Raw genomic sequence first — 23,546 nt, 5'->3', positions numbered from 1 at the left:
AAAAAAGTATTATTTTAACAGGCTGATGTTAGTGGTTAAGAAAATTTTAACACATAATTTTCATTTTTACTACAAGTTGTTAATCTTAATACACACTAAAGAAATAAAAAAGATGGTGAAAATTTGAATCAAATCTGAGGTGCACACTAAAAAAAAAAGGTAGAATTTTCTACCCGTAGAGGTACTTCGTATATCCGACCCTATGGGTAGAAAAATATACCATAACTTTTCGGGTTTTAAAATCTACCCTTAACAAGGGTATAATAATCCACCCAAGATTTAAAATCTACCCTAGATTTAGGGTAGAATTTTCTACCCGTAGAGGTACTTCGTATATCCGACCCTATGGGTAGAAAAGTATACCTTAACTTTTTGGGTGTTAAAATATACCCTTAAAATATACAAGGGTATAATAATCCACCCAAGATTTAAAAATCTACCCAATTAGGGCAGAAATATAAATATTTATCACGCGAATTTACATTGCAGCTTTAGTTTAATTGTGGAACCTGTCAAAGTATGTCTAGTTTAAAGTATTATATGGAAATTTTAATTAATTTACTCGTGTTTATTGAGATACAAATTATTTTTTTTAAGTTATATTTTTATAGAAATTATCTATTATTACAAAAGTTTGTTCAAAATTCTTTGACTAAATGGTGTTGTAATGTAGCTAGAAACGCCACAAAAATGGCTTGCAACAAAATCTAATGTTTTTTTAAGTTTTGCGTCAAATGCAATTTCGTACACCCAGTAGGCTGCAACTAAACTTGTAAGCGCACTAAATACTGTCTTGGATTTTGCTATTACTATGCCGTCGAGCATTACGTTTATTTCGGCATCTTCAACGTTAAAAACATTTGCTTCGCCTGCACATCTGATGGTTATTGATGGAGTGGAAACTTGTGGATTCTGTAATTACAAAAATGTATAAATTATTAAAGTAATAATTTAATGAATAATTATTCATAATAAAATCGTTAGTAATAAAGACTACAAACTTGATATACAACCTTATTTAAAGAAAAGAAGCGATCGATGTCTTCACCAAATACAACTGGTAAAAGAAGCAAAGAAGCCGATATTCTCTGACCTGATATTATATATGTATACGATAACATGTGCAAAAAAATAGTCTATACTACAAAGAATATATTTATTATATACCTTCAATATCAACATTTGATGATGCACCAATACCATTTATCAAAATATTGACGGTTTGCAAAAACAATGTTTTTTTTATTATATATATATATATATATATATATATATATATATATATATATATATATATATATATATATATATATATATATATAATGATAATAACATTAATTGCAATAATTATAATAATTAGGAATTATGCAAAAGGAATGTCAAAAATGAAGAAGTAAACAATAAATGTTTATAGTTTGTTTATTGAAAAACACAAAAACAACCTCAATTTCCATTGTTAAACAAGGAAACCTTTGCAATATGACTTGTGTAGTATTGGTTTTGATAAAAATTCTTCTTGATACATAGGTACGGCTCATTCTATCAGATATAATAGTCGTGACAGGATAATGTTTACTGTGCTCCTTTAACATTAATATTACATGTTGCTCTACACTTGAAGAATCTTCTAAAGAGTCATTTGAAACCTGCAACATAAATCCGAATATGAAAATTTTTACAAAAAAATAATTACAAATTTTATCAAAATAGTACTTGGATATTACCTTCCATTAAAAATTAGCTATTAAAGTTATTTATTGCAATAAATAAAGATATATAAAATAAAGTCAGTCAAATTTGAGTTGGCACAATGCTGGTTTAAAATTAAATAAATTGCAGTACCTCTAGTCATGTTATCTTTACTGGTTGATTATCATTAATCAGCTGGCTGTGTATCCTTTTGGATGCAAACTTGTTATGAGCTATAACAGACTCATCATTAGAATATTTTGCACGCTCCGATTTAAATTTAGTTCTTAGACTATCCAACCATGTTACCTAAAATAGAGAACTTATATACATATAAATCTTTATATGTATATAAATTTATGAATTTATATTCATATAAATCATAAAGTTTGCATAGAAAGTAAATATTATACAGTTTTACACCATACATATATGTAAACATTTTTAGAGATAACCTAACAAGATTTAGATTTTATAAGAATTTATTTAAATACTCACATATAACTTCAATGATTTGCCTTTCATAACTATGACACTGTCACATAGATTTGGATATGTTCGTACATCACAGATGATGGGTAGCTAAATAATAAATATATTATTTATTGGTAATTTAATCCCTTCAAAACTTTGTATTTTAAATATATTGTTAAATCTCTAATTATATGCCTCAGTAACTATAAATAAATTGAATATATGTGTTAACAGTTTCAAAACAGTTCAATTCATTCATTCTGTACAGAAGGAATTTACTTCTGTTAACACAATTACACACTATTCTGTGAGATGCGTTCTTGAAAAAACTAACGCCTGTAAAAGTTCTACCTGGGCCAACAAAGAACAATGATGTTAAAATAATGACAATAATGACGATGATTTAACTACATAATAAAAGAAAATTTAAAAACTTACAGATCATATTGTATAAGATCTTCAAATAATATTCTCACAAGAGAATGCTCTGCAAATGGCTCTAATGAAGCCTTGTCCTTTGCTTTTTGTAGGGCTACAGAAATATGTTGGGGAAGAACGGGCATGCTATACACAAAAGGAAACACACGCAATGTTTTCTCGTTCGTTGTTGATTTAATATCAAGCAATTATTAGACATAACTGCACAAGGTTGGGGCGCAAATTCAGAATTAGTAAAAAAATCTAAAACAATTTACTAAATATAATATGCTTAATTTAAAAATAGTAATAATTACCAACTATAATGAAGAAATGACTAAATAACTTAGAACATAGGTATACAATGAAATGTTTAAAATTCATAGCAAGCTCATAAAATTATCAACCTATTGAATTTGAACTCCCTTGTTGCTCAGACCTTGAAGTGACAGGTATTTCATGTGTCCAAAGTTGTTCAGTCCCTGAACAATTAAAATTTCATTTACACAATGCAATAGCACCTCATCGTCGTCTATTTCTGTGCCATCAGAATTTAAAACTATCACAAGAGGGTTGATCAAGTTGAACTTTCTTTGTGCTGTAAAGAAAAAACAATATTTATATTATTACATAAATCAATAAAATTGCATAATCTTTATTAAATATAACGGTATAGTAAATATAAAAACAACCTTTTGTCTTTAAACTCAACAAATTATCAGCAACAAAATTTTTTTCTGAACTATGTCGCTTGTCCAAACTTTGAAGTTATACATTTTTAAGAAATAACTAAAATAAATAAAAAGTAAATAACTTTAATCTAAATTATTAATATGTATGATTTAAAGACTGATGAAATTAATACTCTCCGTATAACAACAACATCAACAACAGATAATCATTTTCATTTACAATCATTACAATAAATAAGATATTTAAAATATATATAAGATATTTTTGCAAATGTTAAAAAAACATAAACACCCAAACAAAAATTAACATAGTAATAGTCTTGGGAGTTAGTGGGGTAGGTTGGGAATGAATGTTGAATTAAATAGTTGGGTTGAATTTTAAATATGTATTTATATTTAATATTGTAAAGTATTTTAACTTTTAACCACACTGTTGCGCAAAAATATCATATTTTCACCATTTACGTTATATGAACTAAGTGGCTGATAATTAATAGTAGCTCCTGGTGTATAAACAATCCATTCATCAATCTTTTCAGTAATGTAAGCATCAAGATGTGGATTATAAGTCAAAGAATAATGGAGAATACAACATATAACCCTTAGGCCATGCAAATATAAAATGAATTCAATTTCGGCAAACAGTGGAACGCATTCTTCATCAATTACATTATAGACAACAAAGGTTTTTATACGTGATAACGTTCCATTACATTGCAAGCGATTGACAGACAGTATATTCTTTTGATTACTACTTATCTCAATTTCATACATTTGTTTAATTTTTATGCAAAGACTGGTTGGAAAAATTGAATAGGGAAGAAATTGCTGTAAACCGAGAATAACTGGAGAGCTCTGAATCCATTCATTTGCTGGTGACAAAAGAGCACACTTAGCCATCTGGTGTCTCTCAGCAAGAGTTTTAATAATGTTTCTAAAATTTTTCACACGATGAGCAATTTGTTTAAAATATTGATGTTTTGCTTCAAATCTTAGGCACCAAAGTAATCTAAGAGGACCAAATTGGGAAATCATTCGTGGATAATGAACAAGAAAATGTATCTTGGGTGTAAATGATTTTGGGTTTAATCGTGCTAATAACTCATGGTGCCTAGCAATAAGGTGGGTGAGTACAGGAATCCACTCTATATCAATAACTGGTTAAAGAATTATTTGGCATATTTTTCTGCATAACAAATGTAGCAATCAATATTCGTTTTCATAAGGTCCAATTTTCCGATATATAACGAAAGATGATAAAATAATGACCACCTCTCCACAGCCTTTCCACTGATATGCTTGTTACTTGATACTAAATTAAGTGGAACTTTTGAAGGCAATGGTTTATTACAGCGTTCAGTAATCCCATATTTAAAATTTTTTAGTATATTTCTGAGCTCACAGATTGTCAAAAACTTATCTTTAACAAGGCCTTTTATAACAACTTTAAAATTAACACTCATCAGTCCTTCCAATATGTCATGTAATATGTCCTGGGGCATGGAATCAATTGGGTGAAAATAATTTAAGATAGAAAATGGGCATTCTTTTTTAACTCCATACACAGGCATCAGAGTTGGATCAATTAACACAGAGTTAACATGATAATCATGACTGGTTTTAGTTCTTAAAATACATTGACTTTCAGTTTTAATATTACGAATGTTAATATGTGGTACCATGCAATTTTGACAAATACGGCCAGACGAGAAACATGCAGAGAACCCACCAATTGTATGTGCAGACAAATTATCACCAGATAATGTAACAATGGAGCCTTTAAGATTGTGTGTTATACCTTCAACATTAATGTTAATACCTTCGATTTGAAGTATCATTAAATCATTCAACAAAGGTTGTAGAATTAGTGCGTAGCCGTGTTCTTTAATTATACTATACTTTGAAATCAGTGCTAAATGAATGTGGTTCAATGATGACCAATATTTACTCTCAATATTGCCAACAATAAAGTAAAAAACACTTATTTTATGAGTTCTTTCTCGACTTCCTAGCGGGTTGCATATTTCAAGTTCATCACTATAGAAATGTAGTCTGATGAAAGAGTCACAGCAAAAATGTTTTATTCGTGACTGCCATAGCAAACCATCGGGATAGTCATGTCGATAATCACTAACCTGTTTTTTATGCTGAAAACTACTCCAAACATCTTCACGTTTTAGATAACTTTTCAAAGTTGCCAATAAAGGAACATAGTGAAATTTAGTATTAGCTTGATTTTTATTTTCTAACGTAACAATAAATCTATTGTCAATTGGTGAGATATTATATTCAATTGGAGGAACATAGTCAAGGTTTAACTTCATATATGATTCCATTAGATGGTCGGTGGATGTTGATTTTGAAATACGTTCATAGAAAGAATCTTCTTCAAGAATTTGTCTATACACATAATCTAGTTTCCGATCAATTCCACAATGTTTAAGTTAACCCGATTTATTGAAGAAATACTGCTTTGATACAAGTCAAACAATGTTTGAACTTGCTCGAAAATTTGCTTTGTTACTGATTTTGGAAGCATAAATTTTTCTCTACAATATAGTTTAGTGTGACACAATTGTCTAGAGAAGCATTCACTAAAATCCATAAAATCACGCATTAAGGACACGTCAATATTTAAAAACAGATTTTCTTCACACTCCCTGGCATCATATTCCTCTGTTTTCTGACTGTCCAATATTTCGGAGTCTGTATTTTTGAGTGAAGATTCATCAACAGCTATTTTATGGCACTTATTAATGTGCCATTTAAAAGTATTAGCTGTTTTATACAAGTACTTACATTCACCAATGCCACACTCTAAATTCATGAATTTATCTTCAGAATGCGAAAGAAGCATATGATTAACTAGATCACGACATGAGAAAAAGTGTTTTCGACAATAAATGACTTTACACATATATATAGACATCTGAATTATTTTTTGACTAAAATTACAAAATAATTAAAGTATGTATATATATATATATATATATATATATATATATATATATATATATATATATATATATATATATATATATATATTGAACCCAGTTTTAAGCCAAAACGTCAGTTAAAAAAATGTACATTTTCTGTTTATGTAAACACATTGAGTTTAATATCAAAACTATAGCGGTTATAATATTACATACATCAAAACATTATAGTGATAACATGCCAAATAAAAAAGTTTTTTCATAAAATGTTTAAAAAAAAGAATATTTAGTGGTTTAAATAAAAAAGAGAGATACAATAAAAATATTACTTGAAAAAGAGTATAATAATTTAAAAAAGAGTACGTATGGTCACCCTAATATATATAATATATAGCATACTAAGAATATCCTCATCCACATATCCTCGCCACCTAAGAATCCTACCATTTTGTCGTGCTTTTTTGCTTTGCAAGGGTAGAAAATGTTAAGGTAGATATTTTCTCTAGCCGAGGTAGAATTTTCTACCTTAGTTTGCTAATAAAAGGTTTGCCGTTTATTTTTAGATTTGCGTTTAGGGTGTTTTTTCAAAACCCTATTACAAAGTAGCGAAATTCATACCCTAGGGCAAAAAAATCTACCTCAATTTCAATATTAGGATTAAGCAGCGGTAAATATACCTTAGGGTATATAAAAACACCCCGTTTTACCTTTATTTCTTAGTGTGTGGTACTCTGGGGCTCTTTTTAAAAACTAGGTAATTTCATAACCAAGTAGGTTATAAGAAAATAGCACTATAAGCCAAAGTCTTATGAATCTCTTAGTACTAAATTGCTTTTCAATTAGAAACTTATTTTATTAGAAGTTCGAAGAATATTTCCTAGTTCTTCACCAACATATAACATTAACAAGACAGAAAATAAAAATGAACCATTAATTATGATCGAGAACAGGTTTAAATGAGTGTTTAATTTGAACTGCAATCAAATGAAGTTCCATTTGAATGACAATAGAATTTCTCTCAAAATTTCCTTTAGCAAAAAGTTTTAATCTCAAAACCAATCGAATAGAAACAATAAAAATATGACTGATTTGGTAACTATTTGTTTTAACCTATTGCTCTTAAGTCCATAATACAAGGTGGGGTGGGGGGGGAGGGCAAGGGTTTGAATAGAAAGTGTGGAGGCAAAAACTTAGTCCAGATCTAATAAATAGGGCGGGAGGGGGAAGGGAGGTTAATAAATGGGTTTGTGGTAATTTTTTTATGTAACAATGTAAGTATTTTTTATAATAAATTTTAGTTAATAAATCCAAACTCATCTTTTTTACAAAACACGCATAAAATATTTAAATCTAGCATGGCTTGCGGTCAAATGCGCATTTTCTAACAGCTGTTTTATAATAATTTTAATAGGATTTAATATGCTCATATAAGTTTTTTACTTTGGCAAGTAATAAATTAAAAGCTCATTTCCGACAAATCGATATTTACTTGGTTGACTATTTTAAAGCTTGCTTGCACTGAAAGTTTTTGTTTTTTCAGTAATTTTCATTGATTTTTTAATTTTTATTTTTGATAACTAGTAAAAATTGATAAACGGGAGAGTCATAATAAGCTTGGGGTGCAGAAAAAATTTTTCCAAAAATTATTAAATGTCCCGCCCTTTTATTAAAGACTCGCGAGTAATTCTGTTGTTTTATAGTTTCAACATTTTAGTTTTAATTATTTTTTTAACAGTTTTAGTAACATTTTTATAACTCTATTTTCATTTTTTTTAGATATACATACATGATTTAACTACCTCAAATGTCAGTAAGTTGTTATAAATGTAACGCACTAAAAAGAACAAAACAGATCTAAAAAACAGCATTAAATAAATTTTTTTTAATGAGGCAAAATTTTGTCATTTTAAACTCAACTTGAATCAAAATATGCAATTAAAATGGTAAGTCCCAATGTGAAAATAATGTTGAAAAAAATATGAATGAGCCACAACTTCAAAACATCAATAACTAGAAGGAGAATGTAGATGGTGCAACAAGCTTCGTAGCGTAAATGTTAAGGATATTATATCTAGCAATGTTTCGGGTATTAATAATAATTTACAAATAAAGAGTGGTATGGGAAAGTAAGGAGCACTAAGCCGCTTAACATATTTTTGCATATAAAACTTTTTCAAGTTCAGAAGTAATAATTTTTTTTAGTAATATTTACTTTTTAGATCAGTTAGCTAAGTAATGACAGTCATTGAAGGAGCTTTAAATTTGGTTACAATATCTTATTTTTTAATTTCACTTATGTCGTTAATATCTGGAAAAAAAAAAAGTAGTTAAAAGACGGGGTTGTATTTTCTGACATTAAAATTTCGCTAACAAAATTTATCAATTTAGTTTTACTTTTAAATCAAATTAAAACAAAATCCCTATTATTCAGATCCTCCTTACAGACCTCTTCAATATCTTCCAAATTATCACTCAAATCGTTATCAGAATCGTCATGAAGGGATGAAACGACACTTTCGCTGTTGTAGTGTATTGAATTTAATAGTCTATAATTAGTTCTAAGCCAACATAGAAGGTTTATTCTTCATATAATAATATCTAAACTAAAAATATGCAAACAGGTTAGTTTTAGCATACACATAATAAAACACAACAAGGATAATAATACTAACTAGCAGAAAGCAACCCGTAATACGGGTTACGGTCGGTCTGCTTCTTAATTTATCGTGGCTGTTTTCCACAATTTAAAATTGCGAAACCTTAAGTAATACCCTGTAAGAAAAACGCCTTCAAATTAAAAAATTAAACCATCTGTAAAATTAAAATAAATTAATTTACCAATTATTTAACGTTATTTAAGTAATTTACAACTGACATAGGTAATATCAGTGTATGGCAGAACCATTTTCCTAGACATTACTAAGTTCAATACAATACGTTTTTAGTTACTGACACAAAATATTAACACTTCATCATACCTTAAATTGACGAAAGATTAAAGCTAAATTCTTGTTATATTTTTTATAACATGAACTTTAATTAATAAGATTAATATGAAGAGAACGTAAATTATTTATGAGTTATTATTTTTTTGGTATCCCCTTGATACATGTTTCTTTAAAAAAGGAAATTGTCTTTAAAACCATAAATGCACACAACTAAATAAATTTATTATAAATAATTAAGCAATTGAGTACAAATACGTTTCAAACAAAAAAAAGTCGATTTACAATCAACCATGTGTATAACAAATTGTAAAAAATATATAAACTTTGATCTTTTATATTGCATTAATGCGTCATATGACAAACCTAAAATAAAAATTTTAACAGATAAGTAGACATAAAAGAAAAACAAAACAAAAAAACAACAACTGGAATACAATTTACCTGCTTTTCGGTAGCCTGTTGTCATACTTAAACTGCTGTCATAATGCAACTTGTCGATGTTGTTTTATGACGTTATTTCACGTTGGCTTTTAGTAAACTTTAGTTAAATTTAAAAGACATTACAATAGATTTAAATAATTTTAACTAAAAAGCAAAAAAACAAATGCTTCAAAAAGCCAAACTAAAAACATTAAAGATAAAAAATCAAAAAGATATAAATAAATTGCATTTATATAGCTAAACAGTCTTGGTTTATGGTAAATTTTAAAAGCAGTGTTTTCAATAAATTAAACTACCAATTAATTATTTTTAACAAATAGAATGTAGCATCATATTATGATGATTGGGTAGTGAATCAATTTAACTATATTTAAGTTTAATTGGTGAAAAATAAATAAAATTTCAATTAAAAAAGACAAAAACAAACCAAATATACAACAGTATATTATAAAAAATTACAAATTAAAAAAAAAAATACAAAATTAAAAAAAAAAAAATAAGTCACCGAAGAAAAAACCTGGTATGGATGAGCCCTCCATTTGAAGGATGGCTCATCCATACCGCTATTACTTTGCCACTTATTGAAGAACCTCTCCGAGGGAGGCCCTGGGTGTTGGGAGCGATATCTTTGATATTCCTCAAATGTTAACAACTCTAAAATTACAAATAGAAGGATATAATAAAATTTAAAAATATTTACAATTTTTTTTAATCAAAATATAAAGCATAACCTCACCAGTTTCACAGGATGAAGAGGATGCTAAAAATAAAGCTTAAGTACTTGAAGTTTTAAAATTCCAGTTACAGTACAAATAAACAAATTCCTATTAACAATTATCTAATAGCAAAAACACTGACTTATTTCAGTCTTCAATTCTGTGTCAAAACAATAAAAGCACTTAAATGTATAGACGTTAAAATATCTACTTAACTTTTTAAAAATAAATTCACTAAACTAATGTAACTAATACCTTTACTAGCTCTCTCTTGATCAACTAAAGAAAATAAATTTTAGTTAAACTAACTTGATGTAAAATATTAAGCTGTCTTACTGAGAATTTTAAATTTCTTCTCTATTATTGACAATATAATTTTAAGTTTTACCTAAGTTTTTGGGCTAATTGTTTAAAATTATAAAAACCTACTGTTTTACTTTTAAGTCAACAACAATATTTTAAAAAACATTTTAGTTACTTTATAAAAAAATAAAAATCCTTTTAAACATACTACTTCTCTCTTCATTGTTGTCAACTAAACAGAAAAAGAAACAAAACAACTGACAGTAAATTTTTACTTTCTTAGTAGGTTATTAAATAGATCAAGGATCTATAATCTGCTCTAACAGTCTACAACCTTATCATTAAACTATAACTATTTTCTACAACCAGGCGTAATTTAACATAGATATATTTTCTAAGTAATTGTTAAAAATATTAAAAAATTAGATAAGTGTTTATACTAATATATATATATATATATATAAATATAAATATATATATATATATATATATATATATATATATATATATATATATATATATATATATATATATATATATATATATATATACATATATATATATATATATACATATATGTATAAATTGTTGGTTAAGTTTCTTTTTTAATTTTTACTTTTTTTTTTTTTTTTTAGTTCTCCTTCAAACGCGATTTGGTAAGTTAGGCATACTGTTTTTAATTTAGTTTGTAATTTAGTATAAACCATAAATACTTTAATAAAATCAAACTTACTTATTACTTCATTACTATCTACAAAAATTAGGACGCTGTTATAATGTTTTGAAAGTGTTTTACCTAAAAAAAACTACCAAAAGAAAGTTATTCAGTTTCAGGATAATGAGGTCGATGAAGCTAAATGAAAATGATATTTATTGCTTGTTTTTTTATTAAATAAAAAACAAACCCCAAAATGACAAAAGTTATTAAAGTACATTATATAAACATAGAACAAATGTAGTGATAGTGGATTTAATCCAAAAATAGAAAGAACCTTTAGAAAAAAGCTTACTGCTTTTAAATCTACAAAAATTTCCAACTTACATTTTTTTATCTACATTTATCTATAATAAAACATGAATTAATGAGTTACCATTATTTAAAGTTGATCCAAAAGCAACTAAAATAAATTATCAAATAAAAAGTTTATTTATATAATCTTGACGATAATGTTGAAATAAACAATATTTATTGCTTGAAAACTTAAGTAACAAATGTAATTCAAGTATATTAAAACAAATGTACTAAGTTACCTGTTGTGGCTGGTGCAATTGAAGTTGTAACTAAATAAAAAAATATTAAATAAAAAAGCTATTTTATCTATCTTATCTTTTTTATCCTGATGATTATGTTTAAATAAACAATATTTACTGATTCTTTTTAAAATAAAATAAAAGACATTGCTATTTGCTGTAAAATAAAATAAAAGACATTACTATTTGCACCAACTGATGATGCTACCACACCTAAATGACAAAATTTATTAAGACATATAAAACATATTCAATGCTTTAAAAGAATATTCAAAAGAAGTTTTTAAATCTACAAAATCTAAGTCCTTATTGAGTTCTACCTGTCTGTCTAAAAATAAAAAAATTGAGATAAAATTATATACAATAAAATCGCTAATGCTACATTCGTACTCAAATAAAATCCAAATGATAAAACTTACTTTTAGTCGCTGTCAGCATGCCTGTCTAAAAAATTATTTTTATTCTCATTAATCCTAATCTATAATCTATAAATAAACTTACTAATATAAACCATAAATAAACTTGAACTAATATAAACTATAAATAAACTTACTAATATAAACTATAAATAAACTACTATATACTATATAAACTAATATAAACAATAAATAAACTAATATAATTATGTTACTAATATAAACTATAAGTAAACTACAATACACTATATACTTACTAAAAAGGCTTTCAGCTCCTTTTAACTGCTCTGAAAAATGAAAAATACTTGCTTAAAATGATTTAAAAAGACTGAAGACAAAACTGAAACACTTTACGAAAAAAGAAACATTGTACTAAAAAAAATTTTTTTACCAGTCATTATAGTTTTAACTTCTTCTAAAAAAAAAGTGGAGTAAAGAGACGCTTTTAGAAAAGTCTAGAAAGAGCTATTAAAAAAGAAAGTGAAACGACACTAACTCTATTAAATTACATATTTAGAAGATTAGATAAATTACAGTATTCCTGTTTAGATAGTACTAAAAAAACTATTTTACCAGACATTTTATTTCTAACTTCTTCTAAAAAATGAAAACAGGCTATAAAAATTAGAAAAATAAAAATAACCAACAACAAACAAACGATTATTTAAATTTTTGTTTTAAACAATGAACAACATCAACTCTTCTTGAGAATAAAAGTACATCATCTCTAGTTCGCTAGCTGACTTTACTCGAAAGACCGCATGGAAAATGTAACCGCGCATAACAAAAGTCTAGAAACTACTAAAAAACTAAGAAATAGTGTATTTTACAGAATGCAGAACCGTAAGTAACAATACAAACAATAGGCAAAATGGGTAACTCTGCGCACTAATATTCATTAGCGTACTCATATTTAGATAAGAATCAGCTCATTCTACCATACTAAATAAAACAAAATAAATAAGTTCAAATATTTTTAATATAGTCATTTAAATATTTAGGAGGATTCTGAGATCTTACTGAACAACGAGGGACTGATTCTTAAATGGAAATTCCATTAGGACTTGTTGGAGAGAGAATAGAAAAGTTTTGAGATCTTTTAGGATTGAGAGGCTCAGGTGAAGGAATTGTATCAGGTTCATTAGAGTTATCTTTGTAGTTAGTATTTCCGTCATTATCACTGATTATATCAGCCATTTGTGCAAGATGTCTTGTGACAACAGTGGTCTTACATCCATCAGGCATTCTTGCATGAGAATATTTACTATTAGCCTCTAAAAGCTTAACCTCTTCAACCGGAGGTTCTTATTTGCTGTGTTAAATATGCCTTTATAGCAATACAGGACCCAAATTAATTAACCATGTAAAGACGGACATCAAGTAAAATATGTTCACAGTTCATGGTAGGTAATTTTTTTTGATTTGAGGGCAAGCAAAATTCCTTTCCAAATTATGCGATTGCATCATTCACACTGACCATAACCTTGAGGATTATAAGGAGTAGTTTTACTCAGTTTGGCACCTCCAGAATTAAGAAAATTGTGGAGCTCTAATGAAATTTAGCAAGTGCCTCGATCCTAATGTATATAAGCTGCGATGTCAAATAAAGTGAAAAGTTGAATTAAACATCTAATTACGGTTGAAGTAGTGATATCATGACAAAGAATTACAAATGGAAATCTTGAAAACTCATCAACAACTATTAAAAAATATTTGTTGCTAGATGAAGATAGAATAGGTTTTTTAAAACCTATGCTTAGTTGCTCAAAAAGGTTGAGTAGATTTTATTAAGATGTGGTTAAAATTGCTTACATAGTATTTACGTTCTAATTCAGCACAAATTTGACACAAAAAAAATGTTTTTTTTTTTTGCATCATCAATTGAAAAAGGCAGATTTTATGATTTTATAAAATGATAAATTTTGGTGAATCCGGGGTGGCAAAGAGATTTATGTAGTTCCTTAACAGAGGGTCTGTTTATATTCATAGAGCAACAAAATTTAGAGAGGTCATCAGCAACAAAATTGTAACGTCCAGGGCAATAGACTATATTGCAGCTGTGCAAAAAAGTTCATCCTCCATCTAAGAATCGTGTCATTCCTAATTTTTCCACTTTTGATATTGTCAAATATGAAAGAGACAGAGCACTGGTTGATGACTAGAGTAAAATGCTGACCAACAAGGCAGTGTTTCCATTTTACAAAGTGGTCTGACAATAGCATAAGCTTTCTTCTCAACAAAAGAATTTTTTTCTTCAGTTGGTGAAAGTTTAGGAGAAAAGTATGCAACTGGTCTTCCAGCCTGATTAAGGGAAGCAGCTATAGCAAAATCCGAGGCATCTGTTTCCACCTCAAATGGTATACTTTCATCAATAGCTTGTAGAGCTGCTCAGAGAATAACTTTTTCATTTAATTGAAACGTTTAATAGCTTCAGCTCACAGTGGAAAGGTTGAAGTTAGGTATAAAGGATGAATTTTATCAGAAAAATGTTTGATATATTAGGAATAATATGAAAACATACCAAAGACTTGACGGAAAGAAGCACTATCAGTGGGATCAGGCATTTTAATTAATGGCTTTAAGCAATCTGGATCAGGTGAAAAAGAGCCACTTTATTTATTAAAACATAGGAAGGTTATAAACGTAGTAGACAATATAGACTTTTCTTCATTAAATGTAAACATTGCTTTAAGAAATTTTCTAAATAAATCATATTTATTTTTAAATGTACGTCATACAAGCAAGTAATCATGTCTTCTAATTTTTTTTCTTGAATAGCATTTAGCGTTAGTGAAGCCAAAAGGAATTCTTTCAAATTGAAAAGGATGTCTATTCGACTCAAAGGCAGTATCATACTTGTCACTTTGTAGGAGAGGTATTTGGTGACAATCACTTCTTAAATCAAATGTGCTAAATAATGAATATTTTGCAACAGAGTTAACTAATTCACTGACATTAGGTAAAGGGTAAGCATCAAGTATTGTAAACCGATTTATTGTTTGTGAGTAATCAATAACCATGCGTTTATGTCTTTCATTCCTGGTAACATCTATTTGTGAACGCCAAGCAGAGTTACTTGGTTCAATTATTTCTAGTTCCAAATGTTTTTGGAACTAGAAATAATTGAACCAAGATTGTCCTCTGAGTTATATTGTCTAGAAGGTGAAGCGATCGGTCTACATTCTTGAAAGGAAAAAGAGTGCTAGCTTTTATTGTAATATTATTTAGAGAACAAGTTTTTGAATAATCTTTTTTACCACGGCAAATGATATGAAGACTAGTGTAATTGTAGCAAATCTCTACTAAGTATGATTTTTTCGCAAGAGCTGGGTATTACCAAAAAGTAAATATTAGAGAATTTCATCGCAAATAAAGTGAAGTTAGTTAAATCTTTACCTATAGCTTGAAAAGATAAGGAAGGATTAGCGATAGAGACTATTTTATTAGAAGGGAGTATATTATGTTTTAAAGTGTCACATAATAATTTGCTTATAAATGTTTCAGAGTTTTCAGTGTCAAGAAGCGCTCTTACCTTGGCCTTAGTAATAAATATATAAACATTTGAATTGAGTGAGTTGATAGAAGAGCAAGTAATCCAGGCTAAACTTAATGCATGGAAGTTAGCAGCAGCACACATTACAGAGTTCTTTGATGATTTGCATACTTTCTTGAAATGTCCTTTTGTGCGACAATTGTTACATTCTGCGTCTCTGGCAGGACATACTTTTTGAGGGTGATGTTTACGTCCAGAGAAACAACAAAGTCCACTAGGCTTAGTTGAAACTAATAAACATTCCGTATGTTTATTAGTTATAGCAACATTACTATACTCTGTATGTGAGTTTTTTTAGTTATTTCTTTGAGCGTTTTCCAATATACAAGCTTGATTATAGGCCTCAGTAAGTTTAAGAGTAGAGTTTTTTAGTAGTCGTTGCGTTTTGTGTTTTGCAAATATGAAAGTACTTAGACCACTAATAAATGAATCACGAATGTATTCTTCACAATGTTCTGAATCAGAAACCTGTTTAAAGTTGCAATTTTTACTGATTGTACGTAAGGCCTACAAAAATTGATCAATAAATTCTCTGGATGACAGTTTACGTAAAGCTAACTTATGTCAGGAAATCAATTCAATTTTAGATTTTACAAATAAGTTTTCTAGGGTTTCTATAGCGCCATCAAATGATTCAATATCAGCAATATAATTGAATACGAAAGTAGATAATTAGTTAATGAGGACATCTATTTTATCTTCTGCTTACATAGTTTTCATAAAGTTTATAAAAGTTCTAAACCAGTGATACTATTCTTTAGAAACGGATGCAGAGTTGGGATTGCTGTCAAATTGTTCCAGTCTTAGATATTTATCTATTTAAATATGAAGAATGGAATTGTAGTGTAGGGATGTTTATAGCCTATAATTAATTCTGAGCCAACATAGAAGGCTTTATTCTTTATAGAATAATATATAAACTAAAATATACAAACAGGTTAGTTATAACACACACTTAATAAAACTCAACCAGGATAAGAAGAATAAGAATGTTATTTTGGTTTGATGCTTAGAATTATTTTGTTTTTGATAACGACTGCGGGATGGTGTGATTGGCAAAATTTCATCATTTTCAGCTAGACGAGTTTTACTTTCTTGTACAGTTTCGTTAGGTAAGGGTGAGTCAGTAATTGCATTTGAAGCAAAACCTGCATCAGTAAAAACCAAGCGGTTTAATAACCAATTGTCAGTGTTTTTGAAACTACTTAAAATTTTTTACTTGTAAAAGCTTTTATATAAGCACAATGTGTTAGTTCAGGAATATTTCTGACAGATTTTGTTTTCCCAGGACTAGACACCATCTAGTCATTACATGCAATTGTACAAAATCTTTTAAAATGCCCATATATTCGAATATTTAATGGCTGGATTCGATGAGTTGTATGGGGAGCGAGACTTAGTAGCACAATTCCACTTTCTCTGCAGCATTTAATACTAGTAAGGCTAACATGTGACTCGTGACTGTCAAGTAATAACAAAATTGAATCGTGAGGAGAGCAGCGCGTATGTTTAACTATATGTTTTAATACAGAAGGAAATAACTCGGCAGTCATCCAGCCAGATTTGTTTCCCAGAGCTAATCTTAATACTAGAGCACTAGAGCATCAGCTCTAAAGTCCTTTACATTTCTAATCCTGGAGAAGACATAAACAGGAGGCAGACTTTGTCCAGATGCACTAATAATTCCCACAAAGGTGACTAATTTTCCTCTTTAAGCTGAGGCAGCTTGTGAGATTTTTTTCCAGTAGTGGAAACAAATTTCAGTAGTTTTGCTACGGTTGTCACGCCAGTCTCATCAAGATTAAATTTTTTATCTGGTGCAAGTGTGTATTGTTCCAGTACCTTACTAAGGTTTTTGAAAAAATGATCCACTTTAAATTTATTAAAACTGGTGCTTCTACTCAAGCTTGTACTTTTTGGCTTTCTAAGATAACATGTTGGGTAACTTGCCATAAACTCTTGTCGCCTCTTTGTCGCATACTCATAGGTCAACTTTTCAATATTAACATATTTAACTCCAAAAATTAATTCAGAGCATCTTTTAATATAAGCTTCTAGCTTATTTTTCTGTTCTGTAATTAATACTTGTCTATTGGTATACTTGTTTGCATATCTTGGCGATATCTTGACATATTAGATTCGGCAACTTGGCCTGTTTAAATTGAAAATTTAAATTGAAAAGAGTAGATGTTGTTGGTTAGAGCAATCAACTAAAACTAATAAAGATTTTTATTATAAAAGAAATTCTCAATGAAGACGTTTCAGTGACACATTTTTTTTCTATTAAAATGAAAAATGGTACTTTTATATTATAACTCATCATTTAAAATATTCTGCTTGTGTTGTAATATTTTTTCATCAATGAAGATAAGCTTAACATCAAGTGGATTTTCTGATTATGCTAACAGTAATATGATTATCTGAACTGGATATAATTCGGACCCACTTACAATATTCAATATACTTACTAATAGCAATGGGTTCTATCTAGTAGCTATAATAATAGTCAGGTTATCTACCCATTTCTAACGCAAAGAGAAAACTGTTCAATTAACATGAACCTAAATAATAAACCAAATCTAAGTTCTATGAAAACAACCGTTCTAAATTTTGATCATTTTAAGTTTTGAAAACAATCAGTAACATGTTACTTGAGTAAGAGGAATTGTTTAAAAAACATGTATACTTCAAATAATTCATTATACTCTAAAGAAAACATGTTGAATTCATAAATAAGATTTGTTATGCATAATAAACGTCAGTTACGTTTTTTTTTACACTTTTTATTATTGTTTTCCTGAGAGTATTCAAAATCTTTAAAGTCTGAATCTTTTTACAAATTGCTTTGGTTTTGAATATTAGAGGCCATAATTTCATAAAAAATACTAATTGTTTTCCTAATTTACGTTTATCGATAAGAGGTAAAAGTTCACAACTTTTATCAATAGCTTCAAACGCATTCCATTTTTTGCAATTTCTTTAAACCTTCTTGGATCAAATAGTTCAAGTTCACAATAAAGTTCTTTATTGCCTGAAAAACTACATTCTAAGCAAGCAATAAAATTATCCATGACGGTGTGAAATGTTTTATTTTTATAAAAAATTTCGGGATTATATTCATCTCCTATGTTTTGGTTAGTACTTGAATTTTCTCCATAATGTTTGGAATAGCTTTTCTTCTCTTTTCAGGAAGTTCTAATTCTGAATCAATGTCTTGATTCTAGATCGATAAAGTATCTGAATACTGGATTGTTAAACAATGCATCGAAAGAATGTAAATAAAATTAAAACAGCTAAATTCAAAACTTAAATTTTGTTTGGTTATTGTTATTTGCTATTGTGCAACAATAACAATAATCACCCAGCTAGCATTTGACCCAAAAAAAATGTTTTTTGAATGTCTTTTGAATGTTCGGAAAGTCTTTTTAACGTTCAAAAGATGTTTACGATTAATGATTAATATTTCATTATACAGCCTATTAACTTTTTCTCATGTAAAATTTAAAGGCAACTTAAGGAACATAATCGTAAAGTAAATAACTTTGTAAATAGTTTTATGCTATTTTATATATTACTTTTTATATAACAAATTGTAAATCGTTAATTTTAAATTGTAAATCGTTAATTTTTGTTCTATTAATCGTGTTCGATGCATTGAACAGCTAATTGCATTAGATGTATCGAACACGATGAGTTGTTTAATCCATCGAACATGATTGATCGACTCATTGTTAAACGATACATCGTCCCTCCCTAGTAAAAATCTCTTGTTTTCTTTTAAAGACTTTATTGTTCCATTAATTTTTCTTCATGCTTAAATATAATCCAGATCAGATGTTTTTAGGTAATCAGATAGATCAGTAGTAAACTTAAATGTTTGCAAAAACATCATTGCTGTTAATACTGTTTCATAACAGGTAAGTTGACCTAGTAAATTTTGAGCCGTACTTCTTACGCTGTTTGAAAAGTCATTAGTAACAAAAATATCACAAAGTGCAAGTACAATTTGCACATATACAAATTGTTTTCAGTCATCATTCTTAGTTCTTTCATTCCACTTATCTGTAAGACCAAATATCTTAATAACAGCATGATTTTTAGACCGCCATCGAGTTTTACAAATATTTATCAAATGTGACGGACAACTGGGATTATTCTGATTTTCAAAAACAATGAGTCTTTTATAAGATTCTTTGAAAAAATCAAATAATTCTTGAAGAAGTCCAAGTAAAGAAATAACTGTAACTGAACAAGAAATAGTTTGTTGTAAGACTAGAATTAACACATGAATGTAGCACCAAGTATGAATATGCCTTGGGAGCACTTCCTTAAGCTTTTCTTGAACTTCTTTTTATTGGCCATTCAAATTAGAAGCATCATCATAAACATCTGGAATACAATTATTTAAGCTAATATTCATAAAATTTAAAGTTAGTTTTAGTAAATCAAATAAATCCTCCCCTGAAGATGAAATCACGTTGTTTAAAGCTACAACTCGTTCCACAACTTCAACTATAGACCTGTTGCCTTCAGTTCTGTCACTAATATACCGCAAAACAAAAACACATTGATCATGGGTAGATATATCCATAGTTGTATCCATAGTAATTGAATAAATACCAGCTGAATTTTCTTCTTCAGATATTTTTAATAATAATAATTTACAAATAATTTGAATAATGTTTGTTGTTTGAATTAAGTTGTAGGACTTAAAAAAGTAAACAAATTTCCTCTATCCTCTTTTATCGATATCTAATTATTACAATAGTAGGCCACTCTTACATTGACTTTTTTGTGTACTAATTTTAAACTCTTGTCTTAATATTGTTGTTTTAATATATATAAGTATATAACATTAATTAGGTTCACTACACCAAATCTAAAATAATTTTAACATTACAAACTATTTTCAGTTTATTTAAATTATTATTTTAATAACTTTATTACTAAAGAAATGTAGTATTTAAAAATTAAAAAAAAAAGCGATTATGAAATTACTAAATTTAACTGGAACTACAGGTATCTATTTGATTGGAGGCCCATGTCTTATAATTTTTAAGAGGACCTACTGGGATTTTTCCAATATCCCAGTGCACCAGTACCCACCTGTCAACAAATTTATGTTTATTTTTAAATGAAAAAATAATTTTCCATATTATTTTACAAAATTCTTATACTATTTATTTCTCAAAACATTCATAACACAACATTATCGTCTTAGCTAATTGTTTAAATTGTGAGAAAGCAAACGTTAGACAATAATGTTAAAACAACAACAACTAGTTTTTTTCTTTTTTTTTTTTTTCAGTGTGGTAAGAATTGTTTATGGGTATGGTTTTTTAATGAATTAAATTATCAAAAATTTTTAACATAATTTTTAAGTAAAAATTATTTCATAATGCAGTGAAAATGTACAACAATTAAGTACTGCCTAATGTTTTCTACGTAAACTTTTTCAAAAGACTGTTAAATAATCTAATTTAAAGCATCAATAAAAATAACAGTTCACTGAACGGTCTTCTTGTGATACTCAAACTAAATCAAAGAAGAAACAAAGATTGTGTTGATAAATCACCAGAATCTAGTTTACCATTACCAAATCGAAGTGTGCATAATCTCAAGACATTGGGAGACTATTGTTGGTAACAGACCATAAAAAATAAAGCAAATTCAAAAAATGACAGTATTGAATAATTACCAAGTAAAGAAATTGAACCAACAGTTAGAAAATGACCGGGGTTGATATCTGGCCGGGGATGGGTTTGATAAAATGTAGCCAGGGCCGCGGTTTGTATTCAGGGCTGCATAAATATTTATACATCTTAAAATATATTTTTTTATTCAAATTTCATCTTATATTTTGTATACATATGCATATATAAACATTATTATGATTAATGTGATCATGATGATGATAATGATGATCATCATGATCATTATCTTTATCACCATCATCATCATCACCACCATCATCATCATCATCATCATCATCATCATCATCATCATCATCATCATCATCATCATCATCATCATCATCATCATCATCATCATCATCATCATCATCATCATCATCATCATCATCATCATCATCATCAACATCATCATCATGACCATGATCATCATCAACATAAAAAAGGAAGGCTAAAGCCTTATAATGATAATGATGATCATCATCAGGCTTTAGCCTTCCTCTTTTATGCTGTTTCTCTAATATAAACAATCTAGATCATTTTATTTTCTTAACCAAAGCTCATTCATATAATATGATAGGCACTCTCTTCAAGTTTTCTTACTTCAACCACCACCATTTTCTACTGTAAAAGAAAATGGTGTAATCAGGTATATGGTATCAGCATGTAGAAAGGTAGCAGACCTTTCTACATGTTGATACCTAAATTACTTTAATCTTTTCTAAATAACGTTGTTTGATGCAATGTTTTTTCTTATCTGTCCAAGGTTATGCCTCCTTTTCTTATCTTGCTAGAGTCACGCCACACATCCATCTGATCATATTCTCTTTCGGCAAATACTACACCATACAAATAATAAATTTTATTGAACAATGAAAGGATATTGTTTGCCAGCATCTAAATATATAGCAAACATATATATTTATATCCATAATATGTACTCAAAAAGTACATTTTGGAAGCTTTTATTCCTTCTGGAATAAAAGTTCGGAAGCTTTTATTACTTCTTTTTAATTTTAAGTCAGGTCTAATTCTACTCCACATTTTTCACCTTCTTGAGCACTTGCTTTATTAAACAATCATTTTTTTAATATTTTTTACAATAACATTCCTCTTAAGAACAAATGTCCTTTTATTATTGCAAAAAGTTCATTTAAAAAAGTCCTGTCTGATGTTAAGCTCTGTTATTCTCAGTTTACTAAATCTTGTATCTTACCTCAGATGTTAGGTTCTGGAGACTTTTGGTTAATCTTTAACAGTGTCATTAACTAAAGTAAGTCTAATATTTAATCGAAAGTTCATGTTTTTAATCTTTTTACTTCTCCCCAGAATAAAACAGAGTTATTTGCAAAGAAATCTTATTCTAATTTGACTCTTGAATGTAATGGCCATACTCTTCCTGACAGTTAAACAGATTAACCCATTGTGAAGCATCCAAATCACTCTGGCCTCCAATGTTAAAGTTAATTCTTAGCTAAACACTTCTACAGTTTGTGCTCCAGAATAGATTTCCATCATAGCCTTAAAAAAGTATTCTCCAGAACTCTCTTCAATTTTGCCGAACTTTTAAAAAGTGCTAAATTTTTAATTAAATTTAAAAAAATTTAAAACTCTAGAAAACTCTTTGACCTCTACAATTATCCTACGATTAGTTTTCACTCTTATGAGTTTCTTTAAATAAAGACTTTGCTGCTATTAAATTATTTCTTTTTAACTGAAGTACTAAAGTAACTCTTAAAGGCTTACCCTCTTTTTTATTTCAAGTAACTTGAAAGGTACCACAAGGTTCTATCTGTGCTCCTGTATTATTTCTTATCTACAATAACGATGAAATCTAAAGTGGCTCTATATGTTGATGACTCAACTTTATACTCTTGTCTTGATTAAAAATCTTCACTTTTTAATTTCTTAGAGCAAGCAGCCGATTTTAATTCTGATCTCTCTTCTGTAACAGCCTAAGGCTTGCAGTGGCTTGTGAATTCAAGTTCTGGACTTAAAATCCACATTTTTTGTTACACAA

The 23,546-nt window shown here is 28.3% G+C and overlaps 2 protein-coding genes and 2 long non-coding RNA genes across 7 annotated transcripts in view; 1 reads left to right on the top strand and 3 right to left on the bottom strand.

The window, feature by feature from the left end:
• Window positions 1-23,546, top strand: part of LOC136081937 (polyubiquitin-B-like) — a 74,164-nt gene that overhangs the window by 4,423 nt on the left and 46,195 nt on the right. For 3 of the 4 annotated variants that reach the window (XM_065800377.1, XM_065800378.1, XM_065800375.1), the window contains exon 2: window positions 11,252-11,272. The gene's annotated coding sequence lies outside the window, so the exon portion shown is untranslated. Of the gene's footprint in view, window positions 1-7,984; window positions 8,019-11,251; window positions 11,273-23,546 lie in introns of all 4 variants that reach the window. The other variant, XM_065800376.1, reaches the window with a different exon arrangement.
• On the bottom strand, window positions 585-1,282 carry LOC136081060 (uncharacterized). The gene is made up of 3 exons (XR_010638852.1): window positions 1,168-1,282; window positions 1,014-1,093; window positions 585-912 (listed from the first exon to the last, which is right to left on the bottom strand). It is a non-coding gene; the product is annotated as an uncharacterized LOC136081060 (long non-coding RNA).
• LOC136081061 (uncharacterized) lies at window positions 1,373-2,784 on the bottom strand. The gene is made up of 4 exons (XR_010638853.1): window positions 2,602-2,784; window positions 2,188-2,271; window positions 1,843-1,998; window positions 1,373-1,646 (listed from the first exon to the last, which is right to left on the bottom strand). It is a non-coding gene; the product is annotated as an uncharacterized LOC136081061 (long non-coding RNA).
• Window positions 4,442-5,596, bottom strand: LOC136081466 (uncharacterized). Its single transcript, XM_065798780.1, has one exon. It carries the CDS (start codon window positions 5,594-5,596, stop codon window positions 4,442-4,444), a length of 1,155 nt encoding a protein of 384 aa, XP_065654852.1.

Source organism: Hydra vulgaris, chromosome 06 (genome assembly GCF_038396675.1).
Source record: "Hydra vulgaris chromosome 06, alternate assembly HydraT2T_AEP".
Lineage (NCBI taxonomy): Eukaryota > Metazoa > Cnidaria > Hydrozoa > Anthoathecata > Hydridae > Hydra > Hydra vulgaris.
This window is presented reverse-complemented; position numbering and strand designations above follow the sequence as displayed.